We start from the raw sequence: 15,251 nt of genomic DNA on the forward strand, positions 1-15,251 counted from the left end.
CGAGCTGTGAGATTCGTTCGTGTCTCGCTTACTAGATGGCGTCTTTGAAGATTCTGCAACGGTCAATGATCAAGAAGATAATCTTATTTGCACAGTTATCGATTTGTGACTGACTCAGCTGTAATGAACTTATAATATGTGGGGTTATATTGTATAGCTTTTTCTAAAATTAAATAACAGTATTTTATATAACAGTGAAACTTTTCAGCCGAGTGCCGTATTTAGAACACGAAGCTTACTTTTTCCGAATATTGACAAAATGTTTTTGGGTGCAAATGTAACACTGTATAGCATACTCGTAAGAGTTACATATTTAAATTGAATTGATATTAGGAAATTTAATAAAATAGTTGTAAATACCCCTCCGAAGTTTTTATGCCGCCTTTTCATTATAACATTTACATCTCATACTGAAACGGGCATGTGATGCGGAGGGATGAAAGTCATGTGACAAGAAAGGTATTAAGAATGAATGTGGAGGGAAGTACGAGGAGAGGAAAACCGAGGAAAAGGTGGATGGACTGTGTGAAAGATGATATGAAACTAACGCAAGTGAATGATGAGATGACGGGTGACAGAGATGTATGGAAGAAAAAGACATGCTGCGCCGACCCCAAGTGAATGGGACAAGGGCAAGCGAATGATGACTGAAACATGCAACACAACATATTTTAGAGAGAACCATTGGGTGTTGAAATCATAAAGTTATCATACCTTACACTCCCGTCTATTCCCACTTGCCACACCAAAATCGACCCTACTCAGCCAATTAGCCAATGCCAGCAAGGGTCAATGTCCCCAATCAATGCTTCCATAACTCAGGTGTCATGTCCGTTTATTACCCGAGGGAGACCGATACTGGCCACACACGATACACTACAGGTTGGTAGATCTAATCGTAAATGCGTGGAACAAATGAAGGCTTTAAATCTTCTCGATGTAATCGCGTGACTTTATGACAGCATGATTATGCACCTTATTGAAATGTAATAAAGCGGGAATTGTAACTTAGTTGATTGTGTGTATAATTTCATAATTTTGCCCTACAAGGAGATTAAGAACATTATAATTTAAACTGCTTTCACAATGCATTAGGTACGTTATGGGTTTTAGTGAAAGCCTTTTGCATTTTAAACGGCACAGCTAATTACAAACAACATCGGAAACGTGTTTGAATAATTCCGTACGTGGCGGGAAGAAGTTGATAACTCGAGATATAACATTAAAGAAATTTGAATTTAAAATAAAATTACATGAGGATCCTTTAATTTTATATCTCTAATTACAACTTCTTCCCGCCGTGTATCGAATTATGTTCTACTATTATTCAGTTTTTAAATAATCTTAATTACCCCTGTTTTTGTCAGTATATCTGTATTTTGGTCTAGTTAGCGATTATGACCGCTGGCTCAGCAGGTAAGTTTTGTAGCTTGCATACCGGAGGTCGTGGGTACGAAACGGCACGAACCAATGATTTTATTGGATTTATGTACGATATAACATTTTATTTTCCAATTTTATCCTGAAATGAGTTTATCCAATAAGACCTACATTCTTCTTTGGGGAAGAAGCGCAGACAGCGGTAGCTTTCGTAAAACTCAGAGCCTGTGTTATACCATAGAGAAATAACTAAGCATAGAGTGCTCACTTACATCAGTTTAGTTACCAAAACGCTTATTATTTTCGCAGTCGACATCTAGCGTCAAGTAGCAGAATTATCAGTACTGCTACTTGACACTAGATGTTACGTGTGTCGCTACAGACGGAAAGTGTATTGCTAAACAATTTACAAGTAATATTAGAAGCAAAAGGAGCTGAAAATATAGTTCCGGTCAATCCGGTTATAATATTAGCTGAAAATTGTTGAGCATTAGACTTTTCGTTCGTGGTGACATCTATCATCATACGTATTTTGTTCTGAAGATTTTCGTACACTAATGGTCGCAAGAACAAAAATATACAGAACCAAATCACGTTGACAATACGATTCTTGGCAGTGATACATCTCTGGTTTAGTCCACACTAACCAATGGACCGCAGACAACGTGCAATCTCAACTGCGAAATCCTCTGTTTTTCTCTCTTTGTCCATCTTCTTGCGAGAGATGGAGACAAAAGAAGCACGTTCCAGTTTTAGTCGATAGTCACGTAAGTCACGTGCTGCGGCGATGCTATAAAGCTTGGCCAATGGCGACACTCGGCTCTTGCAATATTAAACAGATTACTGTTGAGAGTTACTGCTATTGGTTTTTAATAAATATCCTGAATAAGCTCGGGGGAATAAACATTTTATGAGGTCTTGGCTCTGTACAGTAAAAGTATGAAGTAAAAAATATCATCAAAAATTAATACCAGGCAAGTCCATAACATGAATAAATGAAACATAGCGTCGTTGCGCTGGTAAATTTCGTCGTGATCTATCAAAATTTAAACAAAACAGTGTATCGTTTTCATTTCAACTTTCGAAAATCGAGCACATGACTAAATTTACGCTCGCAGCGTCGACAGAAACTTCAAAATTAATGAAACCTACTATTGGATATACTTAGGTAAAAAATTTAATGAAGTTGAAACCTTATTAAGAGTAAAGTAAGAAAAAGCATTTTAAATATTGTGACAGTAAATACACCATAAATAATTTTAAAAGTACACAAAAACACCCAACTAAGACATTGGCAACCCAAAATCTGGGAAATCTGTGTCATCTAGTGACACAGGTTCTATGATCAGGTTAGAAATAATAAAAATCGTTACATTTTTGAAAGTACTCTAATTAAGGATAAAGTGTTTAGCTTTACCCGTTTAATTAAACTAATCCACGTCATGGGAGGTAGCTAGAAGCCCAACAAAACAAAGTATCCCGTTAGCTACTTTCTTAATAACATTATTGTCAACAAGGCTCCGCTTCTCACTGCCCTCTCGCCCGCGGGCTTGAACTTCGTCCATTTGCAAGTTTTAAGCAGTTTTCTCACTGTTAAAATATTATCCATAGCCCCTTGAGTTTGCTTTCAACATTTATAACGTTTAAACGCTATCTTGTAGATTTTGTTCCTTTAAAGTCAAGGCGTCAAATGTTTCGTCGGAGAAATTTTGGGGCACAAGTAATAATTTAGTAGTAAGCTACATAGTATGGAAGAACTTTTCAGTACGTAAACGAAATCCTTCAGACTGGAATCTTTTTCGAACGAGAACAAATGTTTTAAACCTGGTGCATTTAATGCCTGATCGTTTAGGAGTATTAAATATTAACTGTAATTAATTAAGGTACTAGTTACTAGTTAGTCCTCAATAAAATCAAATGTAACTACAAAAAATGGACTGTCAATAACCAGAATCAATTTGATAATAATCAACCGTCACCCGTCACAAAAATTCCGTTCCAAAAATAAATCGTAATTTCCACAAAAACAGCAACTGCGAAATACAAATGAAATATTTCCGTTTCATTGTTTGCTACAATTTAGGTATGCGCGGTCACGTGTTAAATGTACTGCGTTTAATTTTTGCAAGTTTTCGCGTTTTGTTCGCGACCTTTGCACGCTGTTGAGAGGGGTTGCTAGGGAAATGGGATGCGGGAAAATTAATGAGAGAGATAGATAAAAAACGAATGATGTCGGTGCTTTTTTCTGGTGAAATGATCAAAGACTAATACGGGAGATGGAGATAAGCGAACTGTCGATGTTTTAACAATTCGGATTGCTTTGACTTTTTTAGTATGCCGTTCGGGTTGAGTTATTGACCGAGTCTGGAATGATGATCGCGTTTATCGAGTTATATACATTATACATACAGATAAAATATTATTCGTCTATATTGAAAAAGCTATAAGTAATATAAATGTTTTATCGTATCTTTGCCACGCAACAAAAACAAATATCCTTAAATCAACGTCAACATCTTCCAGCCATCTCTAGCCACAATCAAAACGTTAACACGAGAAATACCACAGCAAAAACCCGTGTAAAAACTTCGTCTACGAAAATCTTATCTGTGTATATGTGCATGTATATGTACATGTTTGCATAACACGAACACGTTGAGGGTCCGTTGAGCTTGACGTCCAAAGCCGGGCTCTCAACGGACCCGCATAAGAGCCCGGCTCAGCGGAGTTACCCAATGGACTCTCCCTTTCTAAGCTAACCTTACTTATTTGTGACGTTCCGTGTTTTTAAACTTGGATCAATTAAGAAGGTACCTCAAAGAAATAAGCAATCTAACAAAAATTTAAACTAATTACTAATAAATTTACAAATAATACTTTGTGATTGATTTAGTCCTTTACTTTTTAGCCATCTGTCACTGTCATCTCGGTCGAACTGAGGTTGCCAATTGGGTAGTTTGTAAGTACCGCTTACTTTTAGGTAGTTTACGTTGGGCTATGATTGAGCGGATAGAATGCTTCCATGTTTTATTTCCGTTCACTGGTGTAAACATACATATGTTACACGAATACGTTGAGAGTCCGTTGACCTTGATGTCCAAAGCCGTGCTCTCAACGGACTCGCATTTACATAAGAGCTCGGCTCAGCGGAGTTACCGACGGACTCTCCCTTTAAAAGCTAGCCTTATTTGTGTGTTGCACTGACAGAAAGTTATATCGTTTTGTACCGTTATAGTTTTTGATTGGTTTTGTTTAAAATTTCAGAATTTAACTTAGCACAGTGTCTTTAAATTTTATGTAATGTATACATAAATAAATGTTCACTGCGGTACGCCGGCTATAGCGGCTCCCGTCTCAGTTCGCGGGTAGACAGCTCGCAGATAGCACTCGTACAGTTGGTAAACGTAAATACCACACTGTGTTTTATTTACGTTTGTACGTGCTAAGTTAAATTCTGAAATTTTGAACAAAATCAATCAACATCAGGCGGGCCGTATGCTTGTTTGCCCCCGACGTAGTATTAAAAAAAAATAAGCATTCTGCTGAACAGTTTGCAACGAAACACTTAGTCGATGCATTTTGTGCCAAATCAGATACGATTCAGTTAACTCTAACGATCGCAGAAGACATTTTGGCAGTTAAACAAACAGTAACAAATTTAAACGAGTATTTGTGTAATAGAATTTTCATTAAATTGAGTAGGTATCTCCTATCCCCAAATTAATGTACCTATTAGTATGACGTATGAGCTTAACGAAGGTGCGGAGTTTTAGGGTCAGCAACGCTCATGTAACTATCTCCTTTGGAGTTGCAGGCGTACATAGGCTACGGAAACTGCTTAACATCAGGCGCGCCGTATGCTTGTTTGCCGCCGACGTAGTATAAAAAAGAAAGTAGTAATACCCGAATAACTACTGATTAAATAAGAACCTGAACTGCCTATGAGTAACATGATATTAGTCACTCATAGGCAGTTCAGGTTAGTTCATATTAGTCTAACTTTTACGCTTTGTTAAGTTTGTTATAAAAATGAAATTTGACTACAATAATGAAAATAAACCTCAAAAAACATCTGATATAGAAGAGCAAGGTGAATAAGTTCAGACAACAGGTAAGACGCTAAAATAAAAAAATAAAAATAGCTTCTAGTATAAAAATACCTTTTTTTAATAATATAGGAGTCAAACGAGCAGACGGATCACCTGATGGTAAGCGATAACCGCTGCCCATGGACACACCCGCAACACAAGAAAGGTTGTGAGTTCTAGCCTTGAGGATGAGAGTACGCTCTTTTCTTAAAGGTTTTAAGGTCGTATCGATCCGGAAATACCGCAGGCGACAGTTCATTAAAACTTACATAAACTTTACATTCCCATCAAATAGTTACACTCAAAATGTGCTGAGGCTCAAAACTGTCTGTTAAATATAATTTTTAGCACGGTTTTAAAATTAAATTCGTCCGGAGGCACTACTAAAAATAGAATAGATAAAAAGCTCTTCAAATATTGTCCCAGGGCAAAGAAACCCAGAGGGCAATTATTATTTTTTTCAAATTGATTAAGTTTTCATCTTATTTTGATACGACCGTGGCGTCTCCTGTCACTGTCGTGTCATAAGATAACATATTGCGTTAGCATTTCCTACATCGCGTTTAGTTCTGAATGTTAGTTACTATAACTATAACACTTCTTGGACTTTGGTCCCAAGGGAGGCCTGAAGAGAGTACTCTCTAATACGCTTCCCTACCGTACACGTACATGTCGGCGAAGTTCTACTATTCGCATGGTCTGCATGGTCTGCATGGTCATCGGGTGGCACGTTTTCATGACCATCCCTTAGGATAGAGATAATAGAGAAGAAACAGACGTTTCACTTAAAAACTCACTTTTATTTACGACACGGGTATAGATAGCTCTTACACAGTCGAGGCTTAGCATAAGAATGAATCAAACAACGGCATGCAACCGCTTAAATAACCTTTCCAACCCTACCCCTCCAGGTAACACCTGCCACCTGCTATCTGAGATCACGCCACACCACCTGCGGTATGGTTGTTCTATCAATACCTATACAATTCCCAATTATTCATATTTCCGAGATCGTCTAAAAATAACAATTAATTTAATAATAATATTTATTTAATACAGTAACCTTGTGATTATTTTAATTAAACACATTCAATTTATCATTTCAAAATTATAATTAGTCAGTCAATTGACTATGCTTCCTTTGAATCAAATATTTTTATTTTTATTCGTAACTATCGACTTAAATAATAAAAATCTAATTAAAATTATTTAAAAAAACACGCATGTAAACAAACATCAAGGATTGCCGCCCACACGGCCATTCTGCTCCAGCGCGCTCCCTGCGCTGACCCTGGCATCACCCATCCTGGGATCTAGCCCACATCGGCATCACTCAACATAGAGATCTAGCCGCCAAGACCGGGAAAAAGGAAACGCGTGGTGGCCAGCCAGCGTTATAAGGAAGGTGTTGTGGATAAGGTGGAACAATGCATACACATAATTATAAATTTATTAATACAAAAGAAAACACTTACAATAATATCTAATGAATAAAACCACGTTTGTTGAGTCTCGGTCTGTGAGCAGTTTTCATTTTGAACACTGCTACTCGTCTCATCCACCGCCCACACGGTAGACTCGTCATCATCAGTAATTCAGTATTAAATGGATCTGTCTGTCCCGTAGGAGTAGGTCTTAATAAATCATGGCTGGCGATCTTTTCAGTACTTCCACGTAAATTAACATGTTTTAATTTATAACGATAGTTTAGTAATATTTCTAACATTTCCATGGGACCTCAAATTTTGCACCCAATTTGGTAGTATGTCTTTCATGACGACGCATCAAAACAAAATCTCCCACTTTGTAAGGTTTGACTCGCGCTTTACCTATATCAAACCTCACTGTTTTGAAAAGATCGCTCGTCCATCCTTTGCTTACAAACATTTCTAACAAAAGTAAGGTTTCTATAGGCTCATCATCGTCAACTTGAAGAAGCTTGGTAATATGCTCTGCTCTGCCTGACCATTTGCTCTACTAGCGCCTTTAGCCACAACGTAATGCTCAGTACGAAAATTATTACAAAATCTTTAAATTCTAGCGACGTCATACTTTTATCTTGGTCTGTTATAATAGAGTTAATAATTCCTTTTTTTTTTTTTTTTTGCGGAATCTATTGTACGGTCGTCAGCATAAACTAGATGAACGTATTTGGTGAATGCGTCTATAAAAACTAATGCAGACTCGGTTTCAGTTCGGGTCCCATACATACGGCCAGTTATGTCCGCATGGGCGGTACGAAAGGAGCCACTTTATCAATAGGATATAGAGATATTTGCCTAGTGCTTTGTTTATGGCGTAAAGTAACGCACCTTCCCTAACCTATCTATCTGGTTAGCAATCAAAGGCAATGGAAACTTGGAAAGTGGGCTCTTAAAGTGCTAGGATCCAGCTCACGGAAATCTATGCAAAATCGATCTAAACCATCCTTTTTCTTAACTATCAAAATTGGACTACTAAAAGGAAGTGTTGTTTTCAATTTACTGGTATTTACTTTGGAAACTAGATTTTGAAAGCTGTCTTTATATTTATCAACAATGCATGCATGTAATATTTTTTTTTTTTTGTAAATCAGTATCTTTTACGTCAGTATTTAAATCAGGCTCAAGACATGATTATTTTTGTATGCATTCGCTTACTAAGAAATTGCGTTTTACAGAAATATCATTTTTTTGCTTGGATGACAAAAAGTCAAATCCAATTATGATATCATGTTGTATCTCAGTATCTTTAACAACATAAAACTCCTAACTCAACACAAGTACCAGCTATTTCCACCGTATTAGTAACGGTCTGTCTTGAATCAAATGGGTGTTCACCTGCACCGAAAAAGTGGCGTTAACAGCCTTTCTCTTCCCGGGAATCGAACCAAAGAAGTGATTTCGCATCAGTGAACAATCAGCACTAGTATCAAACAAGCAAGGATAAGTAACGTTACCTATTTTAACTGTAGTAATACTACGGGCCTGGCGGTAAAAATTACCTACTGCAAAGGATTACTGACTTGACTGAATTCGACCGCTCATTTAACATTTTACGAAAACAATTATTTTCAACATGACCCTTTTTATTACAATATTTGCATTCCACTGATTTAGTATCATTAGGGGCTTTAGACTCGCTTCCGACAGTAGTGGAATTATCAGATCCGGAATAATTAAGCGCCTTGCAATCGCGAAAGCGATGACCAGGTTTATTACACCTAGAGCAAATAGACAAATAGTCTGGTTTAATACCTACTTCATCTTCAGTGGCGCGAGCTTTCTGAGAATTGTTATTTTTGTTTGTTTTTTCTAATGTATCGAATTTACGTTTACGGTATGTCTTCAAAACAGGTACTAGTTTAGGCAAAGAGTCAGGCGTATTTCGTAACAATTCAGATCTAATATGTTCAGGATAAATACCTGTGATAACCGCATCCACAGCATCGGCATCATTAGCTTCCGGCCGCACGCGCTTGAATAATGTCCAAGCTGTAATGGCGTATTCGGCGTAGCTCGATGCCTGGTCCGACGTGTAGTTGCGCCATTTCTGTACATCATCAGCATACCGGAACTCCTTCGAGAAGGTCTTGATTAGATCTTCCTTCACCTGGTCCCAAGTAGTTGAATGTAGAGACCACGTGTCGGCCCACACTTTTGCTCTTCCTTTTAACTGAAGTATGGCTTTCATCCGTGCTTCTTTAGGTGATATAGCGAAAACGGAAATGGTTTCATCGACATTAGCGCACCAATCTCGAATATCATGAGATCGTACATCCGGGTCGAACGGAGGTAGGTAAAAATTTCCTCGTTCACGGGGTAGCGCCGGCTGTTGTGGATTAGCGGCGGTGGCGGACACTGCCGCATTAACAGCACTTGCTGCGGCTTGCTTGGAGACTGTTGTTACCAGGCTCATCACTTGGTCCATGGTAAAAGTAGGCTCAAGTTGAACAAGCGATCGGCGGCGCCCGCCTAGTATAGGGGATTGTGATCCCACCGCTGCTGTCGGCGAAGTTCTACTATTCGCATGGTCTGCATGGTCATCGGGTGGCACGTTTTCATGACCATCCCTTAGGATAGAGATAATAGAGAAGAAACAGACGTTTCACTTAAAAACTCACTTTTATTTACGACACGGGTATAGATAGCTCTTACACAGTCGAGGCTTAGCATAAGAATGAATCAAACAACGGCATGCAACCGCTTAAATAACCTTTCCAACCCTACCCCTCCAGGTAACACCTGCCACCTGCTATCTGAGATCACGCCACACCACCTGCGGTATGGTTGTTCTATCAATACCTATACAATTCCCAATTATTCATATTTCCGAGATCGTCTAAAAATAACAATTAATTTAATAATAATATTTATTTAATACAGTAACCTTGTGATTATTTTAATTAAACACATTCAATTTATCATTTCAAAATTATAATTAGTCAGTCAATTGACTATGCTTCCTTTGAATCAAATATTTTTATTTTTATTCGTAACTATCGACTTAAATAATAAAAATCTAATTAAAATTATTTAAAAAAACACGCATGTAAACAAACATCAAGGATTGCCGCCCACATACACGACATTAACAGGCCAATTCGAGCGCACACAGAATCTAACTGATGTCATTCAGTTATCGCGCATTTCGATCGTACTTGCCTGTACATGTATTGGCGCAGACGAGACGCACGAATCGCACGATTATAAATAACACCATTCAAATATCATTCTTATATCAGTCTACGTTCGAATTGGCACGTAAGCCAGCGTAAGCTAACGCTGTTTTGTGCTTACTCGTAATCAGGTGTCATCTCATAAGGTATGTCACTCGCTCTTATTCGTAGGCATGATGTCTAATGACACGAGTCATGGTCGTATCAAAACGAGGTGAAAACCTTATCAAAGCATTATAACAGAATAGGCCCTTCCGGGATCTTAATATATGCACACGTTACAAAATATGCAAAGGGTATTACTTAAATCCTTTACTTAGGGCAAAGCCTCTCAAATTACGGTAGGCGAGTTTGGGTCAGCTTACATAATATTATTAAACTTAAACACACTGTTATAATGCATGAGTAATAAACTTACCTTAACAAATTTAAAAGCAAAGTTAAATGTTAGTTTCATAATAAACCTTTTTGTTTCAACCATTGCTTTGTTTTTCCTGATCTAACATTTTACCTATCTGTTGATAAATAAAAAGGCTATATTTTCATTTTTAATTAATTTCCTATTTTTAGGGTTCCGTACCCAAAGGGTAAAAATAAAAACGGGGCGCTATTACTACGACTCCTCTGTCCGTCTGTTCGTCTGTCTGTCACCAGGCTGTATCTCATGAACCGTGATAGCTAGACAGTTGAAATTTTCCCAGATGATGTACTTCTGTTGCCGGTATAACAAAAAATACTAAAAAGTACGGAGCCCTCGGTGGGCGAGTGCGCCTCGCACTTGTCCGGTTTTTTTTTGTACAATACTTTTTTCTTATTTTTTTTTCAAACTTAAAATGGTCAAACCATTACAAAACGACAATTGAAAACTACGTAATTCAATGTTACACTAGCTTGTTACATTTCAATTATAAAACCATCACTATCAGATCTAACAAGTAAAATTGATTAAATCCTTTATCGATTCCACCAATCAAATCTATTTAAACGTGGAACATAATGACAACCCTCTAATCATGTATAGCGATTACACTAATGGAGTGCCAATCAGACCTCTTGTAATATTGTCTGAGAAACAATGGAACATCTGGAAATGGCACTTATGAAGTAAGGGCGTAAAGTCAGGAACATGGAGACTATATAAAGGAGCCAAATCTCTATGTATGAAAAGTGTCCATCAAAAAACTATAATTAGGCGGTGCCACCATACACCGAAATACTACCAAAAACAACCAACGTAATTTGGTCGGATTATTTGTTGCCTTATAAGGTTCATGTTATACTCATTTCCCAGAGCCTAACTAGCGCCACCGGAGAGATTAGGAACTATTATTTAAAGCTGAAAGCGGTCACTTTTGCAACAGTTCTGCCATAAGAGATTGGCATCCTTTCTATACCATCCATAGTCAGGAAATTAGGATAAAGCTAAAGATATGACGCGCCGCGCGGAACTTGTGAATTGCGATGGTTATCGCGTCGATTTTTACTTTTCGACTCATCATCATCATCATCATGTCAGCCGATAGACGTCCACTGATGGACATAGGCCTCCCCCAAGGCTCGCCCCCAAGGGTCTTTTCGACTCAATTTAATCTAAAAATTTACTTTTGTTTAAAAATTTGCTTGTCAGATCCCTCGGTTATATCACTAGCTATTTTATACTAAAATTTTACTGCTACGGTATGCAGGGTAAAAAAATCGGTTGTTTAGATAAAAAAAAACATATTTTTTTTTCTTTTCTCAAAAACCTGCAGCATTTTAGGGTTAATATTTTGTGAAATAGCATTTGACATCTGAGCTAATAAATTGGCAAAACGGCAATCAATTTGGCTTCTGGGGCCGATGCCCCATACAAACACGGCTATACGCTTACTCCTAACAACCATACGCTATACGCTCCTAACAATTTAAAAAAATATATTTTATTATACTTGATTCACCTACTATATAAGATTTAGAAATTTATTAATTCATTTAAAGTTCATTGGACAAAACACAAATGTATAAATGGCGGACTTAATATCTAATGGCATTCGCTATCAGTCAACCATCGGGCCAAACAGAAACGTAAAAAATGTTGTAAGAAGAAAAGTAAAAAGGTATTTATTAGAATTATTTATAGTACCTATTGTATTGTGTATTTATGTAGTGGTTTATCAGTAAAAACAGATCACCTTAATAAGCTTTCTATTTCCATTTTATCCGAACAAAGCATCACTATATCAATAGCTCACGATTCTAGCTTAAGTCTAGAAGGCATTCGGATTTTAAATATATATTGTTGATTTGAAATTTATATGCATATTTCTATCTATGCGTCACACTCGGGCCAAGAAGAGACGTACATTACTATTATGAGCGATTTAGTTTTGATGTAGTTTATTTTTTATTTTGGTTGAAATTTGATTTGTTTAAAGAGCTCATCAATCTGGTCGTAATAAATGCGAACCCTCAATGTATTCCAAAAGTTGTATGTTATATCTGTTGTTTTACGGAAATAACATACGTTTCGTAACTAAAAGAAATATTTTTTTTTAACATACGGTGTATTTGCGCTTGTAATATTATATAGAATACGGATCCACCAAGGGTTCCATCCCATTACGCAAAAAACGGCAACAAAATAACGTTTGTTGTATGGGAGCCCCACTTAAATATTTATTGTATTCCGTTTTTCGTATTTGTTGTTATAGCGGCAACAGAAATACATCATCTGTGAAAATTTCAACTGTCTAGTTTTTACGGTTGATGAGATACAGCCTGGTGACAGACGGACAGACAGACAGACAGCGGAGTCTTAGTGATAGGGTCCCGTTTTTACCCTTTGGGTACGGAATCCTAAAAACGACAAAGAAAATCGGCTCGAATATCAAATCAATATACAATTTTTAATCTAAATGCCGTGCTAGCTTGTAGCTAGTCTACACTACAATAATATTTCAGTTATTCAAAATTTATTGTCCGACTTCTTGGATAAACACTTTTGCTTTGTGATTTTGTGAGATATTCGCTGTCATGTTGGAATCCGCCATTGTTGTTCAAAGCTACAAAATATTTTGTTATAAATTTTTCATGAACATTCAGTTTGATTTAACATGATTCCTTTAAAAATTGCTATTGCGGCATCTGATGAGTAAATATAATATTGTTATATAATACATTGTTCTACATTTGTGAATCATTGTTCTACATTTGTGTAAAATCAGCAAAAGACAATGATGCTATCAACATTTTCATTACCTATTTTTCATATTTCTCGACAGTTTATTAAGTTTATCTGCAAAATTTATTGCACAATAAAACAAAAAGAAAATGGCGGACTAAAATGTTTTAATGCATTCTCTACCAGTCAATCATTAGACAAAACATTTTTGTTTGTTTTGAAAACTATTTTTACCGTATAGTGTGCCTACTTTGCGTCCAAATGGGTAATATTGTTGTCTATTATAAATATTATAATTGGGTGTCATCCTCTAATATCCTTATGTTGCATTCTTTTTGTCTGTTACCTTCCGTGATTTTCACTTGATGGCCTCATCGGAAGATCAGCGCTGGAAGTCGCCAGCAGCATGCTGAGATGGGGCCATTTCGTGACACTTTATTTTCACTATGTTCTTTTAATGTATGTCTATTGTCTGTGGGTTTACGAATAAAAACTATTCTATTCTATTCTTAATACAAACTGTTTATTATACATTTCACAGTGTTAAGTTCACTGTAATGCTGTTAATGTTTTGAATCAATAAAAAAAAATTGTGCTCCAACAGTTTTTATGTATGAAAACTTTATCACAACCGCATTTATTACTGATGATTTACTTTAATCGGCATATATATTATCAACATACTTATCACAATTAAACTTCGAATTTTGTAGCAAAATTAGCACATTTTACGGTACTAGTCTTAAGGGGCCCACTGATTATTAGTCCGCCGGACGATATCGGCCTGTCAGTTAGAATAAAAAAATTACAGTTCCGAACAACTGACAGGCCGATATCGTCCGGCGGACTGATAGTCAGTGGGCCCCTTAGACAAAATCAATAGTCTCCAATGTAAAATCGAGAACAACGGGCGTCGCAGAATAGAACATGTCGAAACTAGCTAGAACTGGGTGCTTGTTTTAGTTCTAATGGGGGTCTGCGCTCATCTGTCTTGTTTCGACTGCACTGGGAGTTTATTTGCTAACTCTACCCCTATATGGAAGCTAGTGCTAGTACTTAGGCTTGTATAGTAAGTACATGTACTAAAATCATTAAGACGTACATGATTCCCTTCACTGTACTAGACCGCACTATTCCCTAATGCTTCTGCTCTTAGTACGTTTTAGTACACTACACGCGAACGAAACAGAATGGGAGCGAGGACTGAGGGGTGACAATGACAGCAAAGCGATCCGAGTGATCCAACTCATCCGACCGAACTAAAACTAAACTTCGACTCTCTCTGTGTACTACTGTACTAAAAGACCGAACTAGTACAGTTGTGAGATTGTATTAGATGGGAGCGATCTTTTCAGAGAACGAGCATACACAAGTCTACTAGTACTAAGGTACCGTAAGACCAACCAACCATAGTCTAAAGGGGCCCACTGACTATCAGTCCGCCGGACGATATCGGCCTGTCAGTTAGAACAAAAATTTGACAGTTCCGAACAACTGACAGGCCGATATCGTCCGGCGGACTGATAATCAGTAGGCCCCTTAAAGCTCCCAAAAGGAGAATATGTATGTATGTATATTCTTTATTGTACAGTTAAGTGTAAAAATATGGGTGCATAAATCATAGGTACCTACTCAAAAATATATCCCATAGCTCTTATGTCAGTGAATTAAGAACTATGGGAAATTTCGACCCATGCCACCGAGCCCGGGTGGCCGAGCGGTTGAGGCATCTGTCGCGTAAACGGAGGACGCAGCGCTGTTTCGATTCCAGCCCCGGGCACTGGAGGCCTTGGTCATTTTTTCCTTTGTATATGATATTTATTTCGTTTATAGTTTAAATAGTAGTGTGACTACTTGTAAAAACACAAATTAAAATATTTTCATAAAGTAATTTAATTTGTTCTTAGAGTATGGGACATATTTTTGAGTAAGTTGTCTACACCCATATTTTTACACTTGACTGTAT

At 37.2% G+C, this 15,251-nt stretch overlaps 2 protein-coding genes across 2 annotated transcripts in view; both read right to left on the reverse strand.

Annotated features, from left to right (window-relative positions):
• LOC134756100 (zwei Ig domain protein zig-8-like) overlaps positions 1 to 15,251 on the reverse strand; it is a 660,767-nt gene that overhangs the window by 275,124 nt on the left and 370,392 nt on the right. The gene's annotated exons all lie outside the window — the stretch shown is intronic.
• Positions 6,705 to 10,119, reverse strand: LOC134756179 (uncharacterized). The gene is made up of 3 exons (XM_063693006.1): positions 10,112 to 10,119; positions 8,705 to 9,519; positions 6,705 to 6,781 (listed from the first exon to the last, which is right to left on the reverse strand). The coding sequence occupies exons 1-3, from the start codon at positions 10,117 to 10,119 to the stop codon at positions 6,705 to 6,707; spliced, it is 900 nt and encodes a 299-aa protein (XP_063549076.1).

The sequence above is a fragment of the Cydia strobilella genome, chromosome 3, assembly GCF_947568885.1.
Source record: "Cydia strobilella chromosome 3, ilCydStro3.1, whole genome shotgun sequence".
Taxonomy (NCBI): Eukaryota; Metazoa; Arthropoda; class Insecta; order Lepidoptera; family Tortricidae; genus Cydia; species Cydia strobilella.